At 38.5% G+C, this 24,152-nt stretch overlaps 2 protein-coding genes and 1 pseudogene across 2 annotated transcripts; 2 read left to right on the forward strand and 1 right to left on the reverse strand.

Moving 5' to 3' along the window:
- The first annotated feature begins 4,727 nt into the window (after nt 1–4,727).
- On the forward strand, nt 4,728–5,630 carry LOC125351221 (annotated as a pseudogene).
- An 856-nt stretch (nt 5,631–6,486) lies between these two features.
- On the reverse strand, nt 6,487–7,005 carry LOC125351023 (keratin-associated protein 13-1-like). Its single transcript, XM_048345785.1, has one exon. It carries the CDS (start codon nt 6,991–6,993, stop codon nt 6,487–6,489), a length of 507 nt encoding a protein of 168 aa, XP_048201742.1. The 5' UTR covers nt 6,994–7,005.
- A 15,861-nt stretch (nt 7,006–22,866) lies between these two features.
- Nucleotides 22,867–23,337, forward strand: LOC125351025 (keratin-associated protein 13-1-like). The gene has a single exon (XM_048345786.1). It carries the CDS (start codon nt 22,867–22,869, stop codon nt 23,335–23,337), a length of 471 nt encoding a protein of 156 aa, XP_048201743.1.
- The last annotated feature ends 815 nt before the right edge of the window (nt 23,338–24,152 follow it).

The following is a 24,152-nucleotide window of genomic DNA, read 5'->3' on the forward strand; positions in this document are numbered from 1 at the left end:
TTGCCAGTTCCTAGAAACAATAGTGCCTTTGTAGAAGGAATTTGAGACCTAAAATCAAGAAGGAAGGAGAAGGTGGAAGGCCGGGAAAGGGCAGTATCTGAGAAGTGACGAGAGTGGGGTTTCTCCTTGACAATGAGAATCCAGTAAGGGATGCTAAATTATTAGAATATGGGGACAGCCAGATCATAATTCTGGAAATCACATGGTATTGTAAGAGTCTTGGGGGTTGTCGCCAGCTGTTTATAAAACACCTTTTATATGGATTGAGATAGCTTCTTGTGTAATGATACAAACTTGGTACTTGGATGTTTGCTTCTTAAATGGTGATATTATTATATTTAACTTCAGTATCCATTGCAGCATTTACACTTGTCTACAACACTAATTATGAATTGTGTGCAAATGTTTCATTATATCACTGCAGAATTTTTATTGAGTCTACCTTTAATTAGTCAGGAAGAGGAATTTCTTTTTCTGACTATTTTCAGAGGCTAGAGAACTACTTACTCATCTGCAATATGTAGATAATTTAATCATTAGATATGACTCCAGCTAAGTTCAAAAGTATTTCCTTATGTAATTATTACTTTTTGTATATTTTCTAGATCAATTGGATGATCATGACTCATAGATTATGATTTTTTAAGTTAGGATAATTTGGATTATAAAACTTTTATACTATGGAAGTTACAATCGAAATAAGTGTTCATTCACAAAGAAACACCTGTCATTGTCATTTTAGTTTCTTCCAGGTAAAGCCCAATTAAATTTCCTATAATTTTTCTCATTATTTAAGGGATTTTTTTGGTAGATTAAATTTTCAACATCAAGAAACTAGGATTGGAGATATGGCTCAAGTGGTAGAGTGCCAGCATAATAAGCAAGCCCTAGTTCATAGTTCAAGGTTAGCACTATGCAAGAAACAATGATAGTGAAATCTTTTCTCATAAAACATGTTGATTGTCAAAGTTAATGCTGTAATCCTAGCTTCTTGAGAAGATAGGAGAATTATGTTTCAAGGCTGGCTCAGGGAGACATGCTAAGATTGATTTGAAGAAACAAATAGTCCTCAAGAGATCGGTTCAAGTAGAACCTGGCTTTCCCTGGCATGCACAGGATCTGAGTTCAAACTCTAGGATCTCCAAATATAAACAAATATAAAAATGGATTACTTGCATTTCTGTTGAATTAAGTACGTAGATATATGTAGCTTGAGACATTGAACAGAAGTAGAGATAGAAGCCCACGTATCTTGAACCAAATTTTTGATACAGGACTCATTTGTGTAATCTCCCATATTCTAAAGAAATTGGTACATGGAAAATCAGTCAGTTGGTTTTAATTAGTAATAAAATTAGTCAGTTGGATGTAATTACTTTTACCAACCAACCTTGGATGAATTGATAAAATAAATTCAAATGTTATATTTAGTATTTCCTGAAATATAATATTGTCACATGTTTGACTTTATTCTGTTAATTGTTGTAGAAACCTAGCAGTTTATCTGACTGTAATCATTCATCTCTGAATTTCATTCATTTCTACCAACTTTGTGCTTTCCTCTCGTGTAAAGAGAATTACAAGGGATGGCAAAACTTAAAGGACTGCTTATATACAACACTTGAGGTTTTTATTTATATAAAACATATACTAGGCAAAAGCAATACAAAGACAAAAGTTTTCAATCAAATACCTTACCCTTCAGCAATTTTATTTACATTAAAAATTAATCTTTTTCATCTACAGACAAAATTTTAAGTTCTAGACAGATCCACCACTTCTCAATCTCCACCCCCAAATCCCAGTACTAAATGTGAACACAATGTGTATATGTCTGATGGAAAATGCTCAACAGTATTATAAACTGAATGAAAGAAGTTTAGGATAGAAATGAGGATAGCATGAAAACAAGAAGGACGAAGCATGGATGGGTTCAATGTTACTAATGGAGTCCAACTGGAGCTCAAGCAGTGGGTGATTGTGTGTGATCCTACTAAAGTGAGCAGAGTATGAGACTCTCATTGTCTTCCATGTTAGTTTACTGGTATTTGTTGAATGAATATATGTGTTGAGTTTCAAAATAATTGAAATGAATACATATAAATTGTAACTCACTTTCATGAATCATCCCAATGTATTATTTTTTTCTATATATTCTCCTTTACCATCATTCTTATTTTTTTCCTACTCTTCCTTCTAAAGATTATGTTTGCAGTATAGGATAAGCCTGATCTGAATCTATTGATCTCTCTAAAGTGAACACTAACGGACTTTCTCAAGAACAAAAATACATAATTCTTAGAGACATGGAATTATAAGAACTAATGTACATGGTAAATGCCAAGTACATTGAGTAGTGACTTTACAAAATAAGATCTGGAATGATATTTGGTTTTAAAGTACGCATAGAATTAAAACTTCTGGAAAGCACGATGTTGTAAGAACAGTCATTTGAATTTAAGATGCTCTCAGTTTTGCTATTACTGGGAATTTTAGATTACCTGTGACTGCTTTGTGACTTTATAAAAAGGTAGAAAACAGAGAGCAGAGAAGTATGTGTAGCCTTAAAGGGATGGATGGAGTGGGGAGAAATAAGGGAGGAAAATGAAAAGGGTGATATGGATCCCAATGTATTACACGTATAAACTGACATGATGAATTGAAAACTCCTTTTTACAACTACTTAAAGATAACAAAGAAAAAGAAAGCATGTACAGGTATGCTTTCCATCTTCTCCCTGCGATGAGTAGCACAGACTGAAATCTGTGCCATGCAGTATACTCTCATCAGAAGGCTCCAGTTGATTCTGGACTAGATTCATGAGTGGAAATACTTCTCATTATAACTTACCCTGTCTGTGGTTCTGTATTATGACAATAGCATACTAAGATATCATCGTGAGTGGAAAAGCTATTACTCCTGAAAACTAGTGGGTAGTGATGAGACATAATGAGTACTATGTGGGATTTTTAGTGAAAACCCTTGTAATAAGGTATTTTTAACTATCTCACCAAAAGTTGCAATGCTACTGTTATCAAGAAATTTCACTTCCGTTACTAAAATGAGAGGAGAATCAGTAAAGTGGCCGATTAGAGATACCCACTACATTTCTATGTCTATGAATTGGAAACCATAGCCCAGGTGTGTGGCTGCAAGTAGAGCTTAGACTGGACAGCACAGCGCATCAATAAAGAGGAAACAGATATCATATGAAATATAGTAACATCAAATATATAAGAGAAAGAGAAGATAACAATGTAGATCTCTAAGCAAAATGGTTACCACCAGAGGAAAACTTCCTTCTCAGGAAACTCATCAACACAAACTGGTACTTTTCATGAATAAAGTTTAAGAAGGAAGATCTGCATACGCATATAGAGCAAGAACCACAGAAGGGGATCTTCACACTTATTCACTTCCTCACCAGCTCAAAGGTGTGAAGTCGACTCTCAGCCTAGAAGAGAATTTACACACGTGCACACACGTGCACCCACACACACATTTTGGAACCTGCATATTATTTTCCAAGCTTTCTGTACTAGTTTCCATTTCCAGCAGTATGTAAGGGTTCTGTTTTCTCCTCAGGGTCATTAGGATTTCTCTGTGTTCATGGTGATCAGAGCATTTGTTGCCTGGGTGATGCTATCTCATCATAGCCTGCATTCACAATTCCCTAACAACTAGTGGTGCTGAGTATCTCTCTGAAAGGAAGACCAGTACAGTGATGTAATGCACTTGATCATTAGGTTCATTGAATCTTTCTTTAGTGTCTACATACATCAAATCCTGACATTGTGCTCATAACTAGCCATATGATTGTTTGTCCATAAAAGTAAATTAACAAATAAGCCAAAGTAGTATATAAACACTCTAATGTTGATCTTTTCATGGTTTCATGGATTTCCTCAACACATAAAGAACAATAAGTGAATCATAATGAATATTAAGATCAGAATATTTGGTTTATTTTACTAGTAAACATTAGTGAAATTGAAGAAAAATTTCTTAAAATTCATTTATTACCATTTACATTTTCCTTCATATAAAATTGTGACCATATTAATACACATACTTCTCTTATTCTCTATACTTCTATTTGAGCTGCCTCAACAGACTTGTTGATACAGATTTGCAGATCCAGGTTTCATAAAGAACCAATTTAACTATAGCACTTTAGATTTAATTAATACAGGCACACATATTCACATAATATATTGTACTACCTATAATGTGAGAAGAAAAATACCCGAGGGCCCTTGGATAATTTACCAATCTCACCGGACATCAGTACTTCTGTTCACATGTCTGTCAACCCTTTAATGATACTCCTTTTAGTACTCACCTAGTCAGTAAACAAAAAAACTGGATTTATTAGAATAAAATATGAGTTCCTAACACAAGCAAGGTTACAGTAAAGTCATTAGCACAACTATGTTCATTGTGGCACTATTCACCCATAGTCACCATATGGAATCAGCCCCTCAGTGGATGAATGGATCAAGAAAATGTGGTATAAAAAGCCAGCCCAGGAGGGGACAGGAAAGGAGGAGCTGGGTGTGTGGTTCCCTGGGCCAGTGGGGAGGCCTTGTCTGGAGGGAACAGGTCTGATCACACTCTTGTGGCGCTGAGGGGACAGCCCTGGGTGTGGAGAGAATCCCAGGCCCGTGAGACCCGCCTTCCCTGGCCCGGCACCTCCCAGTTCCCCCAGCGACCATCGCCTCTTTCTGGTTTCTGACGCAACAATGGCCAAAGAACAGCTCCAAGTCGAGTTGTTCGTGAAGGCTGGCAGCGATGGGGCCAAGATTGGGAACTGCCCCTTCTCCCAGAGACTGTTCATGGTACTATGGCTCAAAGGAGTCACCTTCAATGTCTCCACTGTTGAAACTAAAAGGTGGACAGAGACTGTGCAGAAGCTTTGTCCCGGGGGACAGCTCCCTTCCTGCTGTATGGCACTAACATACACACCAACACCAACAAGATTGAGGAGTTTCTAGAAGCTGTGCTGTGCCCTCCCAGGTACCCGAAGCTGACAGCTCTGAACCCTGAGTCCAACACAGCTGGGCTGGACATATTTGCCAAATTTTCTGCCTACATCAAGAATTCAAACCCAGCGCTCAGTGGTAATCTGGAGAAGGGACTCCTGAAAGCCCTGAAGATCTTAGAGAATTACCTGACATCCCCTCTCCCAGAAGAAGTGGATGAAACCAGTGCGGAAGATGAGGGTATCTCTCAAAGAAAATTTCTGGATGGCAATGAGCTCACCCTGGCTGACTGCAACCTGTTGCCAAAGCTCCACATCGTGCAGGTGGTATGTAAGAAGTGAAGCTTTCCTAGGAGTGCACCTGTACTTGAGCAATGCCTATGCTCAGAAAGAATTTGCCTCCACCTGTCCAGATGAGGAAGAGATCGAGTTGGCCTATGAGCAAGTGGCCAAGGCCCTCAAATAAGTTCCTCCTGGGGCAATAGTATCCTCTCCATGCTCTGCACACAGCTTGGGGTAATTTCCACATTGCTATCCAAATGGACACACTCCAGTACTGCCAGCAGGCAGAGAATCCTGGGACACTTGTGCAGAGGTAGGAGGGTAGGGGTAAGGAGAAAAAGGGGATAAAGGTAAGATTTTTATTGTGGGGTGGGTAAGGCAATGTATTTCAGTAATAAAATACAGAATGAAAATTTAAAAAAAAGAAAATGTGGTACAAAACAATGGAGTTTTACTCATCTATTAGAAAGCGTGATTGGTACCATTTGTAAGGAAAGGGAAAGACCTGAAAAATTATATTAAGTGAAGCCACACTTAGAGAAACAAAGGTTGAATGTTTTCTCTCATTTGGAGTAAATAGATTGTACTAAAAATCCATAAGTAAACAAGAAGTATGCAAGAAGTTAGAAGTGAATTCACGGAAATATAGTAGACTCTATGGAGAACTCAAACAGTGTAACTTTTTAGAAACACTAGCTCAAAACCCAACAAAATCAGCATGAGGAAAGGGGTATATGCAAGGGAAGGGAGACAAAGGGAAAGAAGCAGACTAATGAAGGGATGAAGGGGGGATACAGTCCAAAATTCATTGTATATGCCATACATTCAAGAAAAATAGGGTGAGCCAAAGAGAGCTGGGAATGTTGAAGGTGGTGACACTAATCAAGATGTGTTGTACTGAAGAACTCTGCTAAATGTCACCTCCTTTTGCTTATATATATAATAACAAATTTAAAAAATAAGTTTTTTTCTAGAGTTGGGAAGAAATAATGACAACACACGTTCCATTTCCAATGCACAGTTCAGACTTTATTTTGAATTCGTACACCAAGTACAGAGGTCTTCAGATAGTCTGCCACTCAGTATTTGAAATCAGGAAGAAGGTAAGAGATTGGTACAGAGGAAACAAGATGGTGCTTCTTCCCGGGCTTCATGATGACGAGAAGGTTAGAATTAGAGGCACTGCTGGCACAGCTACAAAGGGTAGATATCTCGTGAGATGCTCAATAGCAGCCAGACCCAGATCCGCAGGACGGTCTGTAACAGGAGGACTGGCAGGGCCTAGAAGGCAAGTAGGCTGGGCGGCAGAATCCAGAGCCATAGCCCTGGGAAGCGAAGCTCTGGGGTCTGAAGCCACTGGAGCCACAGCTCAGGGCCTGAGAACTTCCGGATCCGTAGCCCTGAGAGTGGCAGCTGCTGGACCCAAAGCCCAGAGAGCCAGCAAACGTCGACTGGCCGGAGCCATAGCAGGTGGAGATGCTTGGGCGGTGGCAGGATGTGTGACAAGGCCTGGATGCTACATAGGATGTCTGGCATCTGGTGGGCTGGTGGAAGGTCTCTTGACAGCCTCCCTGGAGAGAGAAGCCCTGGAGAGAGGGCCGGGGGGAGCAGACGCTGGTGCTGTGGAACAGGTTGCCCTGTTGGGAAGATCCATAGGAGGCACCTGAGTACTGCAGATGGTCCCCACAGTTGGTGGAGGTGAAGTTTCCAGGGAAGCAGCTGTAAGACATGCTGATAGGATCTGTGAGTCGAGTTGAGAATAACTGAGAAGCTGCTGGGTTTGAATATGGTACCTTGACCGGGCCATGCATATATACTCTCAGGAGTGGGTGTGGCACCTTAAGAGTGACACCTTTCCATATTTGGACTTCCTCATTTGTGTCTGTGCAATTCAGTCGTCCTCTTTGTAATTGCAGTTAGCCGGTGCTTTCATCTTCTGTTTATTGGTTGAACTCGTTTTGTTTTTATGGCTGAGTCAATGAAATGCATGTATCTTGCAAATGCTATGACTATATTTAATTAATACCTATTCCATCACCGCCAGGAAAGCCCCCTCATTTTCTCTGGCTGTGACTTGCCTATTTGTTCTTGGTTTGGCAGGGGAAGTGTTTCTTCTTAGCGTGGGAATAGCAAAGCCATTCTCTTCCTTTAAGTCTGTGGCTGAGTGGCAGAAATCTAGTGTTGGTTAGAAATCATGTTAGGCTATCTCCCAAACCATCAATTCACCCTTTCAAATACAATGTTCTATCATGTGGCTTTATAACTTTACCTTTTGTGTCCAGTGAGAAGGAACCAAATGAAAACAAGTCAAAGGAATCAAGAAATGATAGAAACGGGTGTAAGTCTGAAAAAATATGTAGGGGGGGGAGTTGACATGAGGGGGGACCCATGGGAAGAGCACCAGAGGCAAAGGGTTGTTGGGATTTTTCTCCTCCCAGTAATGTCTGAATGAGCACTACTGTTCTATTTCAATCATTCGGATTATTTAAAACAGGCTCATTACATGGCTTTCTTATCAGTGTACTGGAATCTTCTATATCCCTCACGTATCTTTAAAGTCCATTTCAAAATTTTGACTGAAGAAAAATCTGTTGTAATTCCAGCTTGTGTGGGCATTGTTCTTGTTTTAGCATCACCTGGAGGTACATAATTCCAGCTTTCTGACAAGAGATAGATCCAGATGTTGTCAATGATGAAGAGTATAATAATTTTAGGAAACATCATATCTGATAGTAAATGTAGCGCAGCATATAAATTGTATTTTATTTTGTAAACATACTAATGCTCACATCATACTGAATGAAATGCCTCATTTTATTTAAAATTACAAAAATAATAAAGCAAATCTTACAAAGTTTGAAAAGCTCACAAATATTACCAAATGATAAGTTGTCATTATCATCATCTACCAATTTTCTCTTTTATTTCGGCGTTTCTGATCACTTGTGTATGTGGCAATTATTTTGTCAACATAGCATTTATTTTCTCCTAGAATTCCTATATTAAAAATTGACAAATTGTTTTTGGTGTCATGGGAATTTCTTTCAGTTTCACCATTTGTTCATTTTGTCACATATGTTGTGACCTCTTTTCATTTCTTCTCCTTCAGGTCTTCAACCTTGAGCTTATGTACACCTAAGTCACATGTCTCCTACTTACCACTTAGCTCTCCACCCAACCTGTGAGCCACAAGGGCCATTTGTTCAAGAATCATCTGTAAATAGCTGTTGGCTCTGGATTTGTGGGGTATGAAAGTGGCTGTTACTAACAAAAAGTAATTTTTGTCAGACTCCAGCAAAAGTGGAATGGAGAAAGGGCTCATGTCTGCCTATATGACATAAATACAGTTTCAAAGAGTTTCTAAAACCCTAGGAGACATTCCTTCTCTTACATATATACTATGGTTTTCATGTGTCCCATGTCTACATGGAGGATGGATTTCTAAACACAACAAATCAAAGAAAGGTTGGACAAATGAGATTGCATCAGACTGCAGAGCTTCTGCATGGGAAAGGACATAGCTTGCAAGATAAATTGAAAGCCCACAGATTGGGAGAAGATCTTCACTAGCCATACAGCAGACAAGGGCCTCATATCTAAAATATACATAGAGCTAAAAGAAAAATAAGTTCCCCCAAAACAAATCCTCAAAGAATTGGCCCCTTAATAAATGGGCTAAAGACAGAAATGTCTTTGAAATGAGAATGGCCAAGAGGCATATGAAGAAGTGCTCAGCATCTCTGACCATAAAAGAAATGCATTCTTTAAGACTGACACAGTGCAACAAATCAAGACGTTTTGCACAGAACACTTTCCCAGTAACTCCATCTCCACCAGTGAGCTGACACCCCCTGTCCTTTCTCCTTACCATGTCCTTTCTCCCATACCATGTAGTGGTAGCTTGTGTCAATGTCTTTTTAATCCAACTGGTTTATGTAAATGTTTCCCAGAGTCAACTTCTTGGACTATGTACAGAGTTTCCTTTCCAATTATCCCCCCAATAAATATTATCATTCTTTGGAGAATATTTCTGATTGTTATTTACCTTGACAATATCTCCTTACAGGTAAGAGAACATTGTCTTGGTGCCAGTGTTTCTAGATCAAATCTCTTTAAAGTTCATCAGGTTGATGCTAGGGATCTAAGTGTTGAGTAATGATACAGCCAGCCCCTCAACCCTCTTGCTTCCTCTGGCTATCACCCAAATGTCAGGTCCCTTAAGCTTACTTCCCTCACTTAATTCTGTTTCTACGATACCTAGCCTGCTAACATGTTTGAGCATGCGCTCAAGACAGTCTCTCCACTCCATCAGGGACCTTTAGGAAGGCCTAAGATCTCCATCAGGACACTTGTCTTGACAATGCCTTATTCGAGGGCTACATTTACTTTTAGTAATTACCTCACTATAAAATTCTGTGGTCCTTTTCATTGCTTGACTTTGTCTCTCTTTGATACCAAATCAAAAGGCATACTAGGAATAAAACTATCTGTTTCCTGACCATTCAAGACAAATGTATGGTTTTACTATAAGTTGTGATATCAGGGACCGCCCCCCCCAAATAATGTTAAGGTTAGACTGCTTAATTACAACTGTATTCAGTAAAAATATAATAAAAGTATATGGAGATGCTCCCTTTTTTAATGTTTCTTAAGTAAAACAACATGTTTAATTGGTATTTCTTTTAAATAAACATCCCCAGCATATTAAATCCACAACTAAAATTGCTAACCTCCTCTATTTCATAAAGAAGTGCATGTTGTCTGGCAGGAACTCTGTTTTTTGTTTTTATTTTTAGTTTGTTTCATTTTTTTTTTAACAAAAGCTGTTCAGAAACCAACCTCCCCTAAGAACTTCCTGGAACAACAGGCTACTAAAACTATAAAACAAAGTGTCCACAGGAAATTTCCTTTACATCTTATATAAACCCCAACCCTAGCCCTGGCTCAGGACCCACACCGCTTTCATGTCTGCCCCTTTGCTCTCCTGGAGCATGAGCTGACACTCCCTTGCTTGCCAATCTGACTCATGGTGAAATCTTCCCTACCCTGCGTACCATCTGAAATTTCCTGACCTACCATTAGCTCAGAGTATTTGGATTAACAAAAGCAACGATGAAGTTGTTGTACACCTATCAATCAGTTTCTTTTTACAAGTCTATCCTGCAAACTTCTCATCTTCTAGATTTCTTCCTGTGATTCTAGGTCCATGATTTAGCTGACTTAGCCAAGGCAATCCTTTCTCAAAAGTCCATTTGTTGAAGAAACCCAAAGGGTGACATCTTTGTTCACTGGAGACAAGCCCAGTGTTAAACAAAATATTAAAGTCAGCAAGTGTGTGTTCCATTAAACAACATTCTGGCTGGTTTCCCAGGCAGAAAATGGTGCCCTTTCCTTCCCATTACATTCCCAGTCCTCCTGTGGTTAGTGTGAGAATGTAAAACCATGTCTTTTATCGAATTCAGCCCACACTTGGTTGTTCGTACAGGGCACATGGACATTGTGTCCAACTGCAAATTAGCTGCCAATATCTTCTTTGTAAAAAAGAATCGACATAAAGGATGGACTTCCAATCATTTAAAGCATTCTGAATGTCTTCTCAGGCTCACATTTGGCTGGGACCGAGCACAACTGCTCTGCTTATATGGGCATGTATTGTAATTCTCAACCAAAGCTAAAGGTCAAGCACTAGTACTTATCCAACTTATCCAACTGTTATTTTCTTATGCTCATCAATGTCTAACTCTAGGGAGAGAATGACAAACAAATTAAGGAGCTTTGGGTTTTAAGAAAATTCATGGGAATAAAATAAATAGGCCTATGAACACTGATAATGTATTTTTCCATGTCCACTTGAAAAGTTCATTGTGTTTGTGTTGGTGAAATTGCATATAAGACATCAACGATGGAATCAGTTATTTGGCCATTCTTATCTTGTGAACCACTTGGACTATCGGGTGATTTGAAGTTTGAGCCTTTTACTTAAAATGCTTCATAAGTCAGCAGAACTTGAGTTAGATTTATTTGCTAGTTTTATATGCGGCGCTTTTACTGCAGAATATATAACAGAATTAAGCATGGGTCATTTTAGGACATTGATACAAACAAACCAAGTGTGAAAACAATACGTTAAAAAAAAACAAAACAAAACAGAAAGAAAAAGGTGGGTTTCCTTCTAAGGCTGCTCCACATGAGAACCTGGTATTCTGCCATGGGTGGGAATCACTTCCTTAAACAGAAAGGTTAACATCTACTGGATGGCCTGCAGAAGATCCTTATGGTCATGTGAAATCATGTCACACCATTGACCACTGTTAACACTTCTCATAAGACTTGTCTACACAATTACATAAAGCAAGAAGTGAAAAAAATATAAAAGAGGATCTCCCTTCTGTGGGTAATATTGCATTTACGTTGTGATGGTGCTATAGGTGATTTCTCCATGCATGTGTGTAGATATAATTACTATTGCAGGTGCTTTAGTTGAGGAATGTGGAAGATTAGGTTAGTGGCATTCATATCCCTCCTGAAGATGCAGCAGACGGAGATGGAGGTGGAGGCAGTGACCATATCCCACTGGCCTTCTGATGACTAGTAACGATGCCTGTCTCCATAAATCCCAAGGAGAAGAAGAGTGATTCTGACACACAATGACAGCTGAAAATGGGAAGCAGAATGAAAAGAGCTTTGGAGTTTGAGGTCAGATGAATGGTCTGACTGTCATAGAAACAATCACTGACAAGGAGTCACACTCCACAGACTCATAATGACAGGATATAAAAGTAAATCAGATGTTCAGATGTCTTAAATGAAATATAAGTGTTCAACCTTTTGTATCTAGTCATTCTTTGGCAACTGAGTGAACATTGGTTACATCTAGTAAATAGATTGTAAGTTTTTTCTGCTCAGACTATAGGAAGCCCACACATGGAGACAGAGAAGAACCATGGGTTGGCTGGGGCACATGGGCAGTGACCCATACATACCTACTACTCCAGAGTCTCCAGAGGTGGGGTCAGGAAGAGAAGGGATCAAGGCCAGCTTGGGAGACATGGTTGGCAAGACCTCATCTTAACTGATAAACTAGGGTGGGTGTTACAGTTCTTTGATTCCAACCATGTGGAACGCCATAGGTATGAGAATAGAAACTTGAGGTTCATCTTAGGTGAAACTGCCAAGACTCTATAATGAAAAATACCTGAAGCAAAATTGGTCTGGGGTTGTGGATCATGTGGTATAGTATCTGCATCGAAAGTTAAAGGCCCTTAGTTCAAACTCTAATAGTGAAGTAATAGCAATAATACTCATGACAACAAGAATAATGCCTATGATAGAGTGCCTTTCTTCTGCTGCTAATTTCAGGAGGTCTGGTCACGTCCTGATCTTGAGTTTTCACCATCTCCCAAGTTCCATGGTGGGTGGTGATTTGAGAGAGGAAATAGCTTGTCAGTGTCTATATGGCAGGATCTTACACAGTTCCAACCATTAGAGGTTTGCTATCTTAAATTCACTCTTCTAAAATTTACGACTTTTTAATTGAAACATATTTGTCTGCACCACCTATGGTGGTGTGTATCCATAGCAGCATAATGTGTGATCACAAATCAGGACAAAAGCATATTCATATTTTATGAATACTCAGGATGTTCTGAGTTTTTAATATCATGAAACAGAAATTATTGATAACAGATTGAGGTGAGATCCACTGAGCTGTATCTGGGCCATGGTGCTGTTGCCTTTGTGAATGGCCTAGTGCTATTATAGTAGGAATAGTCTTATTATTCTCTTGGGAAGTAGGTTCTTCAAAAAGAGATGAATTTATCACCCCATGGCTCTGTCTGTCTTTCTGCCATGTTACAATGCAGCAAGTGAAAATTCACTGGATGCTGCTGACTTAATCTTGACATTCCCAGTCTCTAGAACTTAGAAAATTAACTTCTGTTCTTTAGAAATTATTCAGTCTGTAGTATTCTGTCATAGCATCACAAACAAGCCTAAGACATATCGCTTTCCTAATTATTTCATTGGTAGAATAAAGTGGACCCCATTCTACATTTAATTCCAAGAGCTGTCTAGCATTGGTACTCATTTGTCTTTAAATGCTCTAAATTTAATTAGTTTTTTATTGCTGTTTTATTTCATTGTAGATTAGAAATCAGTAAAACGTTTTTAAAACACCATTTCAAATTTTGAAATCTCCTCACAATGCTTTCTTAATAGAATTTTCTCAAAAGGCAAACAATTCCAAAATGACTTGCAACAATGGCCCTGTTGAAATTTTAACTGCAATAATAGATATGCAGCCTCCACAGCTCTTAATCGGTTGTTCTCTTGCAGTTCTTTCTGAACTTTGGGGAATAAAACGTCCCCACCTACAAGGCTGATGGTTTCTGATCCTTAGTTGCTGGCTCTCAGGGGGACTTACAGTACTGTTTACTGAAAATGGGAATGTATACTCACATCTTCACTACTGACTGCAGTATTTTCACCGGTCAGTGACAGAAAACGTGATTATAACTTCACAAGTTGAGAGATGCTGCTGTGGACATTAAAGATGGGCATCTGGCCACCTTGGCAGAGATGAGGGTGAGATAGCATAGAATGAAAGGCGGCAGGAGGTCATGCTATTCTATGTCTTGATGACTGGATGATTTACCATGAAAATAGCCACCTTCATGCTATCAGGGAGGAAGAAGTGATGTGTGTCTCTTGAGTTAATGAATAAAACATAGTCTGCCAGGGAAAATCAATTTCATTTCAATTATGCAAGTGATTAGTAGAACCCCAAGAGACTATGAACATCAGCACCATTATCCATCCACATGAAGTAGGAACGGTCTGCAAAGTTCTTGAGGAGAAAATCCACTCTAATTTCTCCTTAGATCAAAGGGAAACTAAAGTTGGGAAACAGAGCTTAGTCAAAGTTCTGCAACATCTATCTTCCTGCTTTTACTTTACTTATTTTTCTTCATCAGTTGCTAGTTGAAATGCCCCCCCCAAATAATCTCTCTTTCCCTGTCCCTTTTGTATAAGATATTTTAGCGTCCCTCCTTTCTGTGTTCTCTCTTTCCTGTGTGACCCAAAGGATTAGAAAAATGTTGGTTTGTTTTAAAAGTAATTTATCTCACTTTTATAGAACTCATATTCTTATTCTACTGATTTTTTTTCTTTGTGCTATTAGTCAGCTCCCCTGGCAGGAAAATACATTGCCTCCACTTTCCCTAAAGAACATCACTGACTGCAAATTACAGAGTTCTGGAGACCATTTAAACCAGGTGCCCCAGATACTGAAACCAATGTTATAGTTAGATTCTTAATTAGCTCACCTTTTTCTTTTGGCCACTATCCAAACTTGAAGCCACAAGGCAGATAGTGGTTTAAAAGCTAAAATGATGATTATTTTCTCCTCACCCCTTGTGAGATAAAGTGAAAGGCAGAACTAAGAAATGTGCTGGAAATGGTCTTTCTTCTGTGCCATCTGTTCCACTTCAGACATAAAGAGTTATCTCAAAGAAGCAGATCCCATATGCAACAAAAGGTCAAAATATAATTCTTGTCATCTGGAAATATGTTTCAAGCTCCTAAAAGAGTCAAAGTTGGGGGAACTGGAAAAGATTCGCTCCCAATAATTCAGACTTCAGTAACCTCTTAGACCAGATCCATTTCTTCACACATTTATGTGCCTTTGCTTCAGCTTATTTGTTCAAAATTAATCAACATTTCTTCTAGGTAAAAGACAAGTATGTATGACAACAAATTGTAAATGAGTGAAAAGAATGGAATTTGGAGTAAGGAAACTTGAACTTGAATCTTAATTCCACCACTTATGAGAGAGGGTCTGAGATATATTAGTAAATATTGCTTGTCTGCTTCTACATCTTAAAAGCATATATGAATCATATATTAAATGAAATTCTTGTTAGGGTCCATCTTGAGAAAATGCGGGGTTAATGAGAATATTCCAGCCATGGGGATTTTGCCAGAGGAGAGCTAAGAAAAGCATCACTGAGAATTCATTATTTGGGGGTGAATTTTCATGTTCAACCCTGGAACTCAGTTGAATCACAGGAAGAGGGAGATTTAAGAATTTTTAAATGAGTAAAGGGTCAGGATGGAAGTGTTTCCCTTCTTTTAGGAAGTAAGAACTTTGCTTTCTAGCATTGGTACACCTAGCAATGGTTTATCTTCATCCTGTGCTTGACAAACATGCTGCCACTTCTGTGCTACTTCTGCAGATGAAGCAGATTAGTGTGATTGTTTCTGCTGAACTGTAAGTCCACTTACAGTGCTATCACGGATCCAATGAGCCTCAAGCTACTCAAGCTCACTCACTACTGAGAAGCCTGAATGGCTTTAAACCTATAAAAGTAAAAAATTAACTGACATTTCAAAACTGTTTTTCTATTTATTGTCAAAGTGATGTACAGAAAGGTTACAGTTTCATATGTCAGGCCTTGGGTACATTTCTTGTACTGTTTGGTACCTCCTCTCTCATTCCCCCCTCCTCCCCTCTCTCCATGAGTTGTTCAGTTGGTTTACACCAAATGGTTTTGCAAGTATTGCTTTTGGAGTCAAAACTTTTTGACAAAGAAAATCCTAAACCAAATTGGGTACACTGGCATATTATTTAAAATATTTGAGAAAGAAATCTCTTCTCCACAAAATCTTTTGGAAAAAGAAGTATGAAACCCTCCCATTGACAGTAATGTCCATGTTGGACACTGTTTTCAAGGTTCCAGACCAATATCCATCATAAACATAGTCACAAATTCTTCAGGAAAAAATATAGAAATCTAAAACAACATGTGTTAAGGATATACTACCTCATCACTAAGTACTTTTACCCTCTGAGTGCCAAGTTGTTTGGCATTCACTCTAATTCACCAGTGCAAGATTAAAAAAAAAAATCCAACAACTATCCACTCACCTTAATAAATCTATAATGTCATTCTGAAAAATAAAATGTAAGTTGACAAAAGGCTTAAAATGAGTTTTAAAAGAGAATTTTATCAGAAGGATAATGACAAGACATGCACATCTGCTTTGACTGTTGCTGTTCCTGGAAATTTGACTTAGTACACCGATACTCAAATTTTAAAAACTTATTTTTATTTTAAAGGAAGATAGATTTTTTTCATAGATTTATTTCATTGATACTTTAGAAGAATGCATCCTTCTACCATGTACAGATGAAATGATAACAAATATGAAAGAATTTACAAATATCTATTAGGATGAGTAAGGGAATAAGGATGGGTTCAGGACATAATATCAAGATGAAGAGAATAAGTAATGTGTTATACAATTGAGAAAAAGAAATTAGCAGCACAGAGTATTTGTTTATAAATCTAATAGAGTTATTAATGAATAATAGTATAGTAAAATTGATCAAGTATTTCACCTAGTCACTAAAGAATACTTAAACAAGGGAGTAGAGCAGGGTCACAGGGTGTAAAATGGGCTATTCTTAATATACTGCCCCAATTCACTGTTGACTTTATGTAATGCCAATCCCAAGTCCAACCAAAATGTTTTTATAAGTGGAAATTAGCCAACACTCTCCACAATTTATATAGAAGCACCAAGGAATTAGGAGTAGTAAACAATTCTGAAAATAAAATGTTTGAAGTTTCTCAGTCTGACTTAAGGCTTACTACAAAGCTTTAGTAATTAAAAGTCTGTAGTATTGGCATAAGGATACACATACATCAATGGGCTGCAAGGGTGACTCTGAAAATACACCGATGTAAATATGATTAATTGACTTTTAACAAATGCGTCATCATGACTCAGTGGGAAAGAATAGTCTTTTCAGTAAAAGGTACTGGGTTGGTTAGATATCCTAATAAAGAAAAGAGGCCTGACCCTAATTCTGCACCGTATGGTATATTCAGAGATTTGGGGCTAAATTGAGTCTACACCAATTTTTTCAAAGACTTTCTAGTCTTTGAAGAACTACAACTGGAAGAAAATAGCCTAGACACCATATTAGGTGATTTGGGAGACATTATAATAGTCTATTATCTTAAATTTAATATAATACATTAAATTGCATTACTATATTATGTTTTATTATATTACATTAATTACAGTTTAACCTAATGCAAGGAAAGAAGTTTAATAAAAAACTGGTCAAGAGTTAAGTAGAGAGTAAAAGAGAAACTTGAAAATCATAGCACATGCAGAGATGGTCAGTATTCATCTTTAGAGATGTTCAAATCAAAACCACAGTGGGAGACCACTACATGCCAACCTGGAATAGGTAGAACAATTATTATTATATTGTTATAATAATTACCTAATAATAGGGACAGCATTGCTGAGGGTGGGAGAAGTGGAACTTCAAACAGTGCTGCTGGGAATGCAAAATGTTAAGGGCACTGTGGGAAAGAGTTTGGCACTTTCATATGGTGTCAAATATGCAGAGGTCAGGTGACACAAAGTCCACTCCTACTCTTTTACCTAAGAGAATAGAAAACCTATGTCCACAAACATGCAAACCTATGTCTACAAAACCTTTGCACTGTGACATTTATGGAAATTTTATCAATAATAATCCAGAACTAGAGATCATCTGAATGTCTTATGGTGACCATACCACCATATTGTATAATATAAGCATCATGAATGACTGTTTGGCAATAAGCAGAATGAATGGCTGAAGTACACAAAAGAGTGGAATCTCTAAAGTGTGGTGTTCCTTGAAAGAGAGTAAGTAACACATCAAGCTATGTGACTTTCCTGTGCATGATAAAGTCATGAATTTTTATACAGAAGATTTGACACAAGGGAACATGATAGCAGCTAATAATGAGCATATTCTATCTCAATTGACAGGTGGCTGCACGGCTATATGTCGTTGTTGCCAAAACTTATGAAATGGTACGTATAAGAAAGCAGATGTTGGTGTGTGGAAATTACATCTCAGTGATAGAGCTGACTAAAATCACTAAGATGGCTCACTGAAGAAGTCTGTATATATCAGACCAAGACACAAAGTACACACAAATAACTAGAAATACATGTAAGGAACACATGACTTTGGGGACAAATGTATGGAAGATCCCTAGAAGAAAAATACTCCACCTGTAATTGATGGGTTGGGGTTCAGATCTAGACAAGGAACACAAAACACAAAGGAAGTTGCAAAGGGCGGACAACCCATCTCCAGAGTGCATATCATTCAGAAGCAGGAAGGGCATTGCAAGGGCAATTGCTCCTTGGAACATGGTTTATGATTCTTAAAAGTCAAAAGCAGTAGAGCCATAAATATGTAAATTACAGACTTTATATAGTAGAACTATGAAAGAATAACAAGAAAGAGTATGGATCTCTGCTTTACAGTAAAGAAGTTATTCACAAAAATTCTGCAATGATGTCTTTTTCTGAGCTCAGGAGTAAACACTGAAAAGTTGCTCAACCTGTTGTGTCTCAGACTCCTCACCTATAAAAGAGGAATAAAAACAGTCTGGATCATGTAGGAATATTACAAAGATCATATAGGCTAATATTTGTAATAAAACTGTTATGAGCTCTATTTCATATTTTAAAACACTAGTACAATGATGACAAACATATCATTATGTACACAAGTAAACATCAACATGGATGAATTTTAAATGTGTTTATGAAATTAAAAGCACGTTATAGGTGTAGTAATATAGCCTTGTTGTAAACTAAAACAATAATAACAAAATAAACTATGTAAAGATATATAAATATTTCCTGAAAGTCTACAAAGATCTGGTTGTGTTTTCCAGTGATTTGGTTACATGTAGGAGTTAAGTTCTTTGAATAAGAAAAGCAGAAGGCATTAAGCAGTGACAGGGCTTTTAACAAACAGTGATGCTGACTGTGCCACATATGTTGTGGGTGATTTGGTTCTGAAGATACAAAATGAGTCTACTGCTGGGCAATGGTGGCTCACACCTGTCATCCTAGCTATTCAGGGGGCTGAGATCTGAGGATCGCGGCTCAAAGCCAGCCAGGGCAGGAAAATCCATGAGACACTTTTTTTTTCTATTTATATATACTATACAATTTATTAAAAACACATGAACACATTAAAATCTCACTATTTATACAGTCTAAATTCTAGCAACATATACAAATACTGAGTGACTACAGTACATGCCGAGGTAAGAAAAAAATACATTCTGGGAGAATGTAACAGACAACCAACCATTTTTACTTCCAATATGTATTTCAATACATGTTTCCTTTCTACCTTTCCCTGTTCCAAAAATGGAGGAAAAAAAACAAAACAAAACTAGTCACAAGTTGGACTGAATGAGAATTGGTGGCACAATTGTCCAAAAAGATATTTTAATAACCAACTGTAAAATTTGCACTTTTAGGGACATACAAATTCAGAGCAATTATTATTATTACTATTATTTTCTTTTTAAGGCAGCACTTTGTCAGTTCTCTTAAGAAGGTTTGAAAACCTTTCAATGTTCCATATAGTCTGTTAGTTCTTACCAGTTGTCCCATCTGCCAGTGTTAGTACAGCCCTTTTGCTCTCCAAGTGACAAGGCAAAGAAGGTCAAGTTTATTTATCACTGTCTACAGCTTTCTGGAAACCACCAGAAAACCAGAAGTGGTACTGTGGCTCAATACTGTGTGCTAGCCTTGAGCCAAAGAGCTCAAGAACAGTGCCCAGCTCCAGAATTCAAGCCCCTTGACTGACAGGAAGGAAGAAACGAAGGAAGGAAGAAAGAGGAAATGAAGAAAGAAAGAAAAGAAAAGAAAAGAAAGAAGAAAATCGGTCAACTGGAAGCAGAAAAGCTAGGAGTGAGGGTGCCAAGAGAATGTAAACCACAGATAAGGTCAGGCTTTCATGAGGAAAAGGCCAAGAATGAAGAAGCCCAGTGAGTGGCCACCAAGTTCCTTACTCACCATGGGCCTTTCAGCCCACTCTCAGGATTGGGGTTCATCAGGTAACCCTCCCCCCACCCCCCCCAATTGACAACAGTCAGAAATCAAAATGTGAGAAAGGATAAAAAGCTTCTCTAGGTCTAGAGTTCTGAAGAGAGAAGTAGACATGCAGGAACTACATAGAAGAGGCAGCAAGGAGACTTATACTTTTGCTATTGCAAATGGCTTCTTCTTTTGGGATGATTTTATAAATCTCTGCAAATATTGCAGTAAGACATTGTCTTGATATACTTTGATAGGTTCACTGAAAATAATCAAGTATTTAAAAATAATTCAGAGCACAAGCCACTTGTTTAATGTGTAATGTAGTTTTAGTATTAATTTCTGAGAAAAAAGAAATTAAGGATAAAATTAGAAGGAAGAAGGAAAGGAAGAAAAGGAGGGAGAGAGCAAGGAAGGAAGAAAGGGAAGGAAGGGGAGGTAGAGGTAGAGGGAGGGAGGGAAGAATGAAGGAAGGAGAGATGGAAGGAAGAAAAAAAGGTAGCTTTTCAGTACTGTATTTATCTTCTGACATATCTGGACAGTGAAGACATTTTTCTCCTGAGCATCTCAGAGGCAGATAGGACATATCATGTACTGTACCAACTCCAAGCATCTGCCTCTGAACTCCTCCTAAAGATTTTCTCCTTTGGTTTAGCTTTCCTTGCATTCAAGGAGACATAGATATTAGCTTTTATGAGTTGTTCATTAGCATCTATGCCAAGTACACAAATAACTTTAATGAAAACTATTAACATAATTAGGAATGGGCGGGGGCATGTTAATTGAATTGACTTATTCTCAAGTAATTTTAATGTTTATTTCTTCACATATCTGGCCAACAGAAAAGAACCTTCAGCTATCAGAAAGTCTGCATTTTTATTTTTTTTCAGCATCAACTTTTAATAGGAAGCAAGAAATATTGGCCATGCTGAATGAGCTCAGGGCTGGCATGAGAAAGCAGGAGGCAGATTGTGGATGGCAGACACTTCTTTAGGAAGTTTAATAGGTGTTCATTCCTGAAGCATCGCTTACTCTGCCTCTGTGAATCAGAGTGATGGTTTAAGTATTGCACAAGGGCACTTCAAGTGATGCATGCCACAAATTGGATCCTGCATGGGAGAGATAATCATAAAACAAAGAAACCAAGCGCTCAGAAGCACAGTGCTAGCTTGGGAAGAAAGCAAGTGCTTTTTCAGGTATTTTGTAAGGGGTGCTTTCTTTTTCTTTCAGTGACATTTCTGAATGTCATTCTCTCAGATAAATCAAATCAAATGTCACGTTCCAAAGAGGAAGAATGGGTACAAACAGATAAAAAACATTTTGTCCTGCATCAATCTCAGTGTAAATTATCCAGGTTTTCTTCTCTGTTGTGGATTAGGAAACAAGCTTTGCTTGAAATGTATACCTAGCAGTGACAGATGGAATTCCCTTGTTGTCCCCGGTTCAATGTAAATATTATTAGGAGAAGTAAATAAAGACTTATTAGGCTTTATATCTTAGTTTAAAAACACTCAATAGGTTCTTTTCTAGAACAAATGAAATGTTGAATTTGCATTTACCTTGACAGAGAACTTGATATTTGACTCTGTGTAAGGAAACAATGACTAAAGCCTTCATCTTCGATCTTGGTAAAATACAAGAGGGAGATCATTGGATTTCTTTGACCCAAGTGTTTTCTTCTACGTACGTGTTGAATAAATGCCAACTTGTCTCTAATATTCAAGTCAGCTATTTCCAGAAAACATCTACCATCCTTGTATTGTTATTTAAATACACAGTAATAAGTTCAGCTAGGAATCTACCCTTCCACCCCCAAAATTAATCAAATTAAAATCAAACATGTATATGTGGGTGTGTACGCACATGTATCTTTTTCTCTCTGTTGATATAAGACACAAGCATAAACTTAAAGCTGAAGCATCAGAAAATAAATATTTAAAAATTCTATGAACTCTTTACTAAAGTGGAGGTCCATGTATCCCTTTCTTTACATGTTTCAAGCAGAGCACATTGTTTAGCCCAAGACTGAGAAAAGAATCTGGATAATGCCCCTGAGATGATGGCGACTGTTCTCTAATTACATAGCCCAAGGGAAACACAATTATAAGGAAGTTTATTGATAGAAAAATCACAGGGTCAGATTGCATTTCTTCATTCTGATCTTGAGATGGAGGAAAAATGTGTTTAAATGAAAAGTCTGTATCACTACTGAACATGGTTGGCGTTTGAAATAATTCCTTATAATGTGTGTGTGGAAAGAAATGCATACTTTAAATAGTAACCACTGATGCTTTGGGAAGTTTATTTGAAGGGGAGGAAGAGTTGATGTCATATTTTTTTTGGTAGGGCAAGTACTCTGTTTACATGTAGACCCTAAAGAGAAGTTATTCAGGGTTGTGATCAAATATAACATGGAAGGTCAGCAAATTCTAGGGGCGTGTGAATGCTACTGTGAATGTCTTCCTGCTAAGCGTCGTTAAAGTGCAATTAAGCAGATGAACAAAAGGTAAATTATACTGGAACAGTGATCTAGAGAAACTTTCTGCTATAAAAAGGAGGGAGGCTAATGGAGCCCTGGAACTCGGTCACACCCGGTGCAGGACTCTATATAATGTGGAGTTCAGAGCGGGGCACGGAAAGTCAGAGCCTCTTTTCTGTTAGGCTCAGCTGAGCTCTCTTCTCTAGCTATGTCCCACAGATGTTCTGGAAACTTCTCCTCCCCGTCCCTGAGGGGATGTGTGCGCTACGGGGGCATCTGCAGCAATTCTGTCTCTCGTGGCCGCCCAGTGCTCTCCATCCAGACAAACAGATGCCGCACATCCCACTTGATGCCCAGCCCGGGCCCTAGGCCTGGCCACCACCTGAAGGCCTCTGCCCTCTGCCGTCCCACTGCCCCTCTGGGCTCTGGGTGCAGGAGCTGCCATTTCCCGGGCTATGCACCCACAAGCTCCTGCTCCCTGGGCTGCGGGTGGAGAAGCGGCTGCTCCTCCAGCTATGGATCCATGGGCTGCAGACCCCTGCGTTATGGAGTCGGTGGCTTTCCTTTCTTTGCCTGTAAATCTGGATTCGACCACCCCACACCCGTGGCTACTAGGAGCTTCCAGGCTTCTTGTTACAGACAACTCTGTGGATCTGGTTCTCGGAGATCGGCTTGCTGACCTCCGTGCCCACCTTGCCTGGGAAATCTCTCCATGGCTTTTGGCTTAGAGTCTCTGATGTCCGATGCTTCAGCAATGTCAGCTCACCCTTTGAGGCGCCCTTTCTCTGGAACAGAACTCTGATTGACAGAACAGCCCTTTCAGAATGTCCAATCAGCGGATCATGGAGCCAAATACCTGGCCTTGGGAAACAAGGGACTCCTTCAGTATATGTGGATTCTCCTTCCCAAATGTGTAGAAGTCCAGTAAGATTGGACGTAATAAACTTGCTCACTCTTGCAACCTGCTCTCACTGTTCTTTGTTGATTTTCATGGTTTGGTCTGTGATTTGTCTGGAGGACTCCAGGTTCTTTGACTATCTTTCGGAGAAAATCTATTTCCGTAGAAAATGGCATTAAGTCTGGTACACGGAGAGAGACTGGAGGGTTAGCGGGTGTGCCTGTCTTCCACTACCAAATAGCAGGAAACATCCTCATGTTTTCAATGAGACAATCTCATGCCAACCACCATACTTGATTTTTAACTTTACATGTTCAGAGCAACACTCAGAGCCTCCCAAGAAAATACCAACTCAGTGATGAAGTATTTGTAAAAAATATATAAAATAGCAGAATTAATACATTAGCATGGGATTTCAGAACTGGAGGGCCTTCTGTTCCTCTTGAAATACACTGGGAAATAAGTTTTATTGGATCAAAAGAAAAAGAAAAGGAGAAATAGAAAGAGAGAGAGATCAAAAGTTAAAACTGAGTAAGGGAGGTTTTAGGAGTCATACATTGGCTTCTTATAAAGAAATACACTTATGCTGGGTGTCA

This window comes from Perognathus longimembris, chromosome 5, assembly GCF_023159225.1.
Source record: "Perognathus longimembris pacificus isolate PPM17 chromosome 5, ASM2315922v1, whole genome shotgun sequence".
NCBI lineage: Eukaryota > Metazoa > Chordata > Mammalia > Rodentia > Heteromyidae > Perognathus > Perognathus longimembris.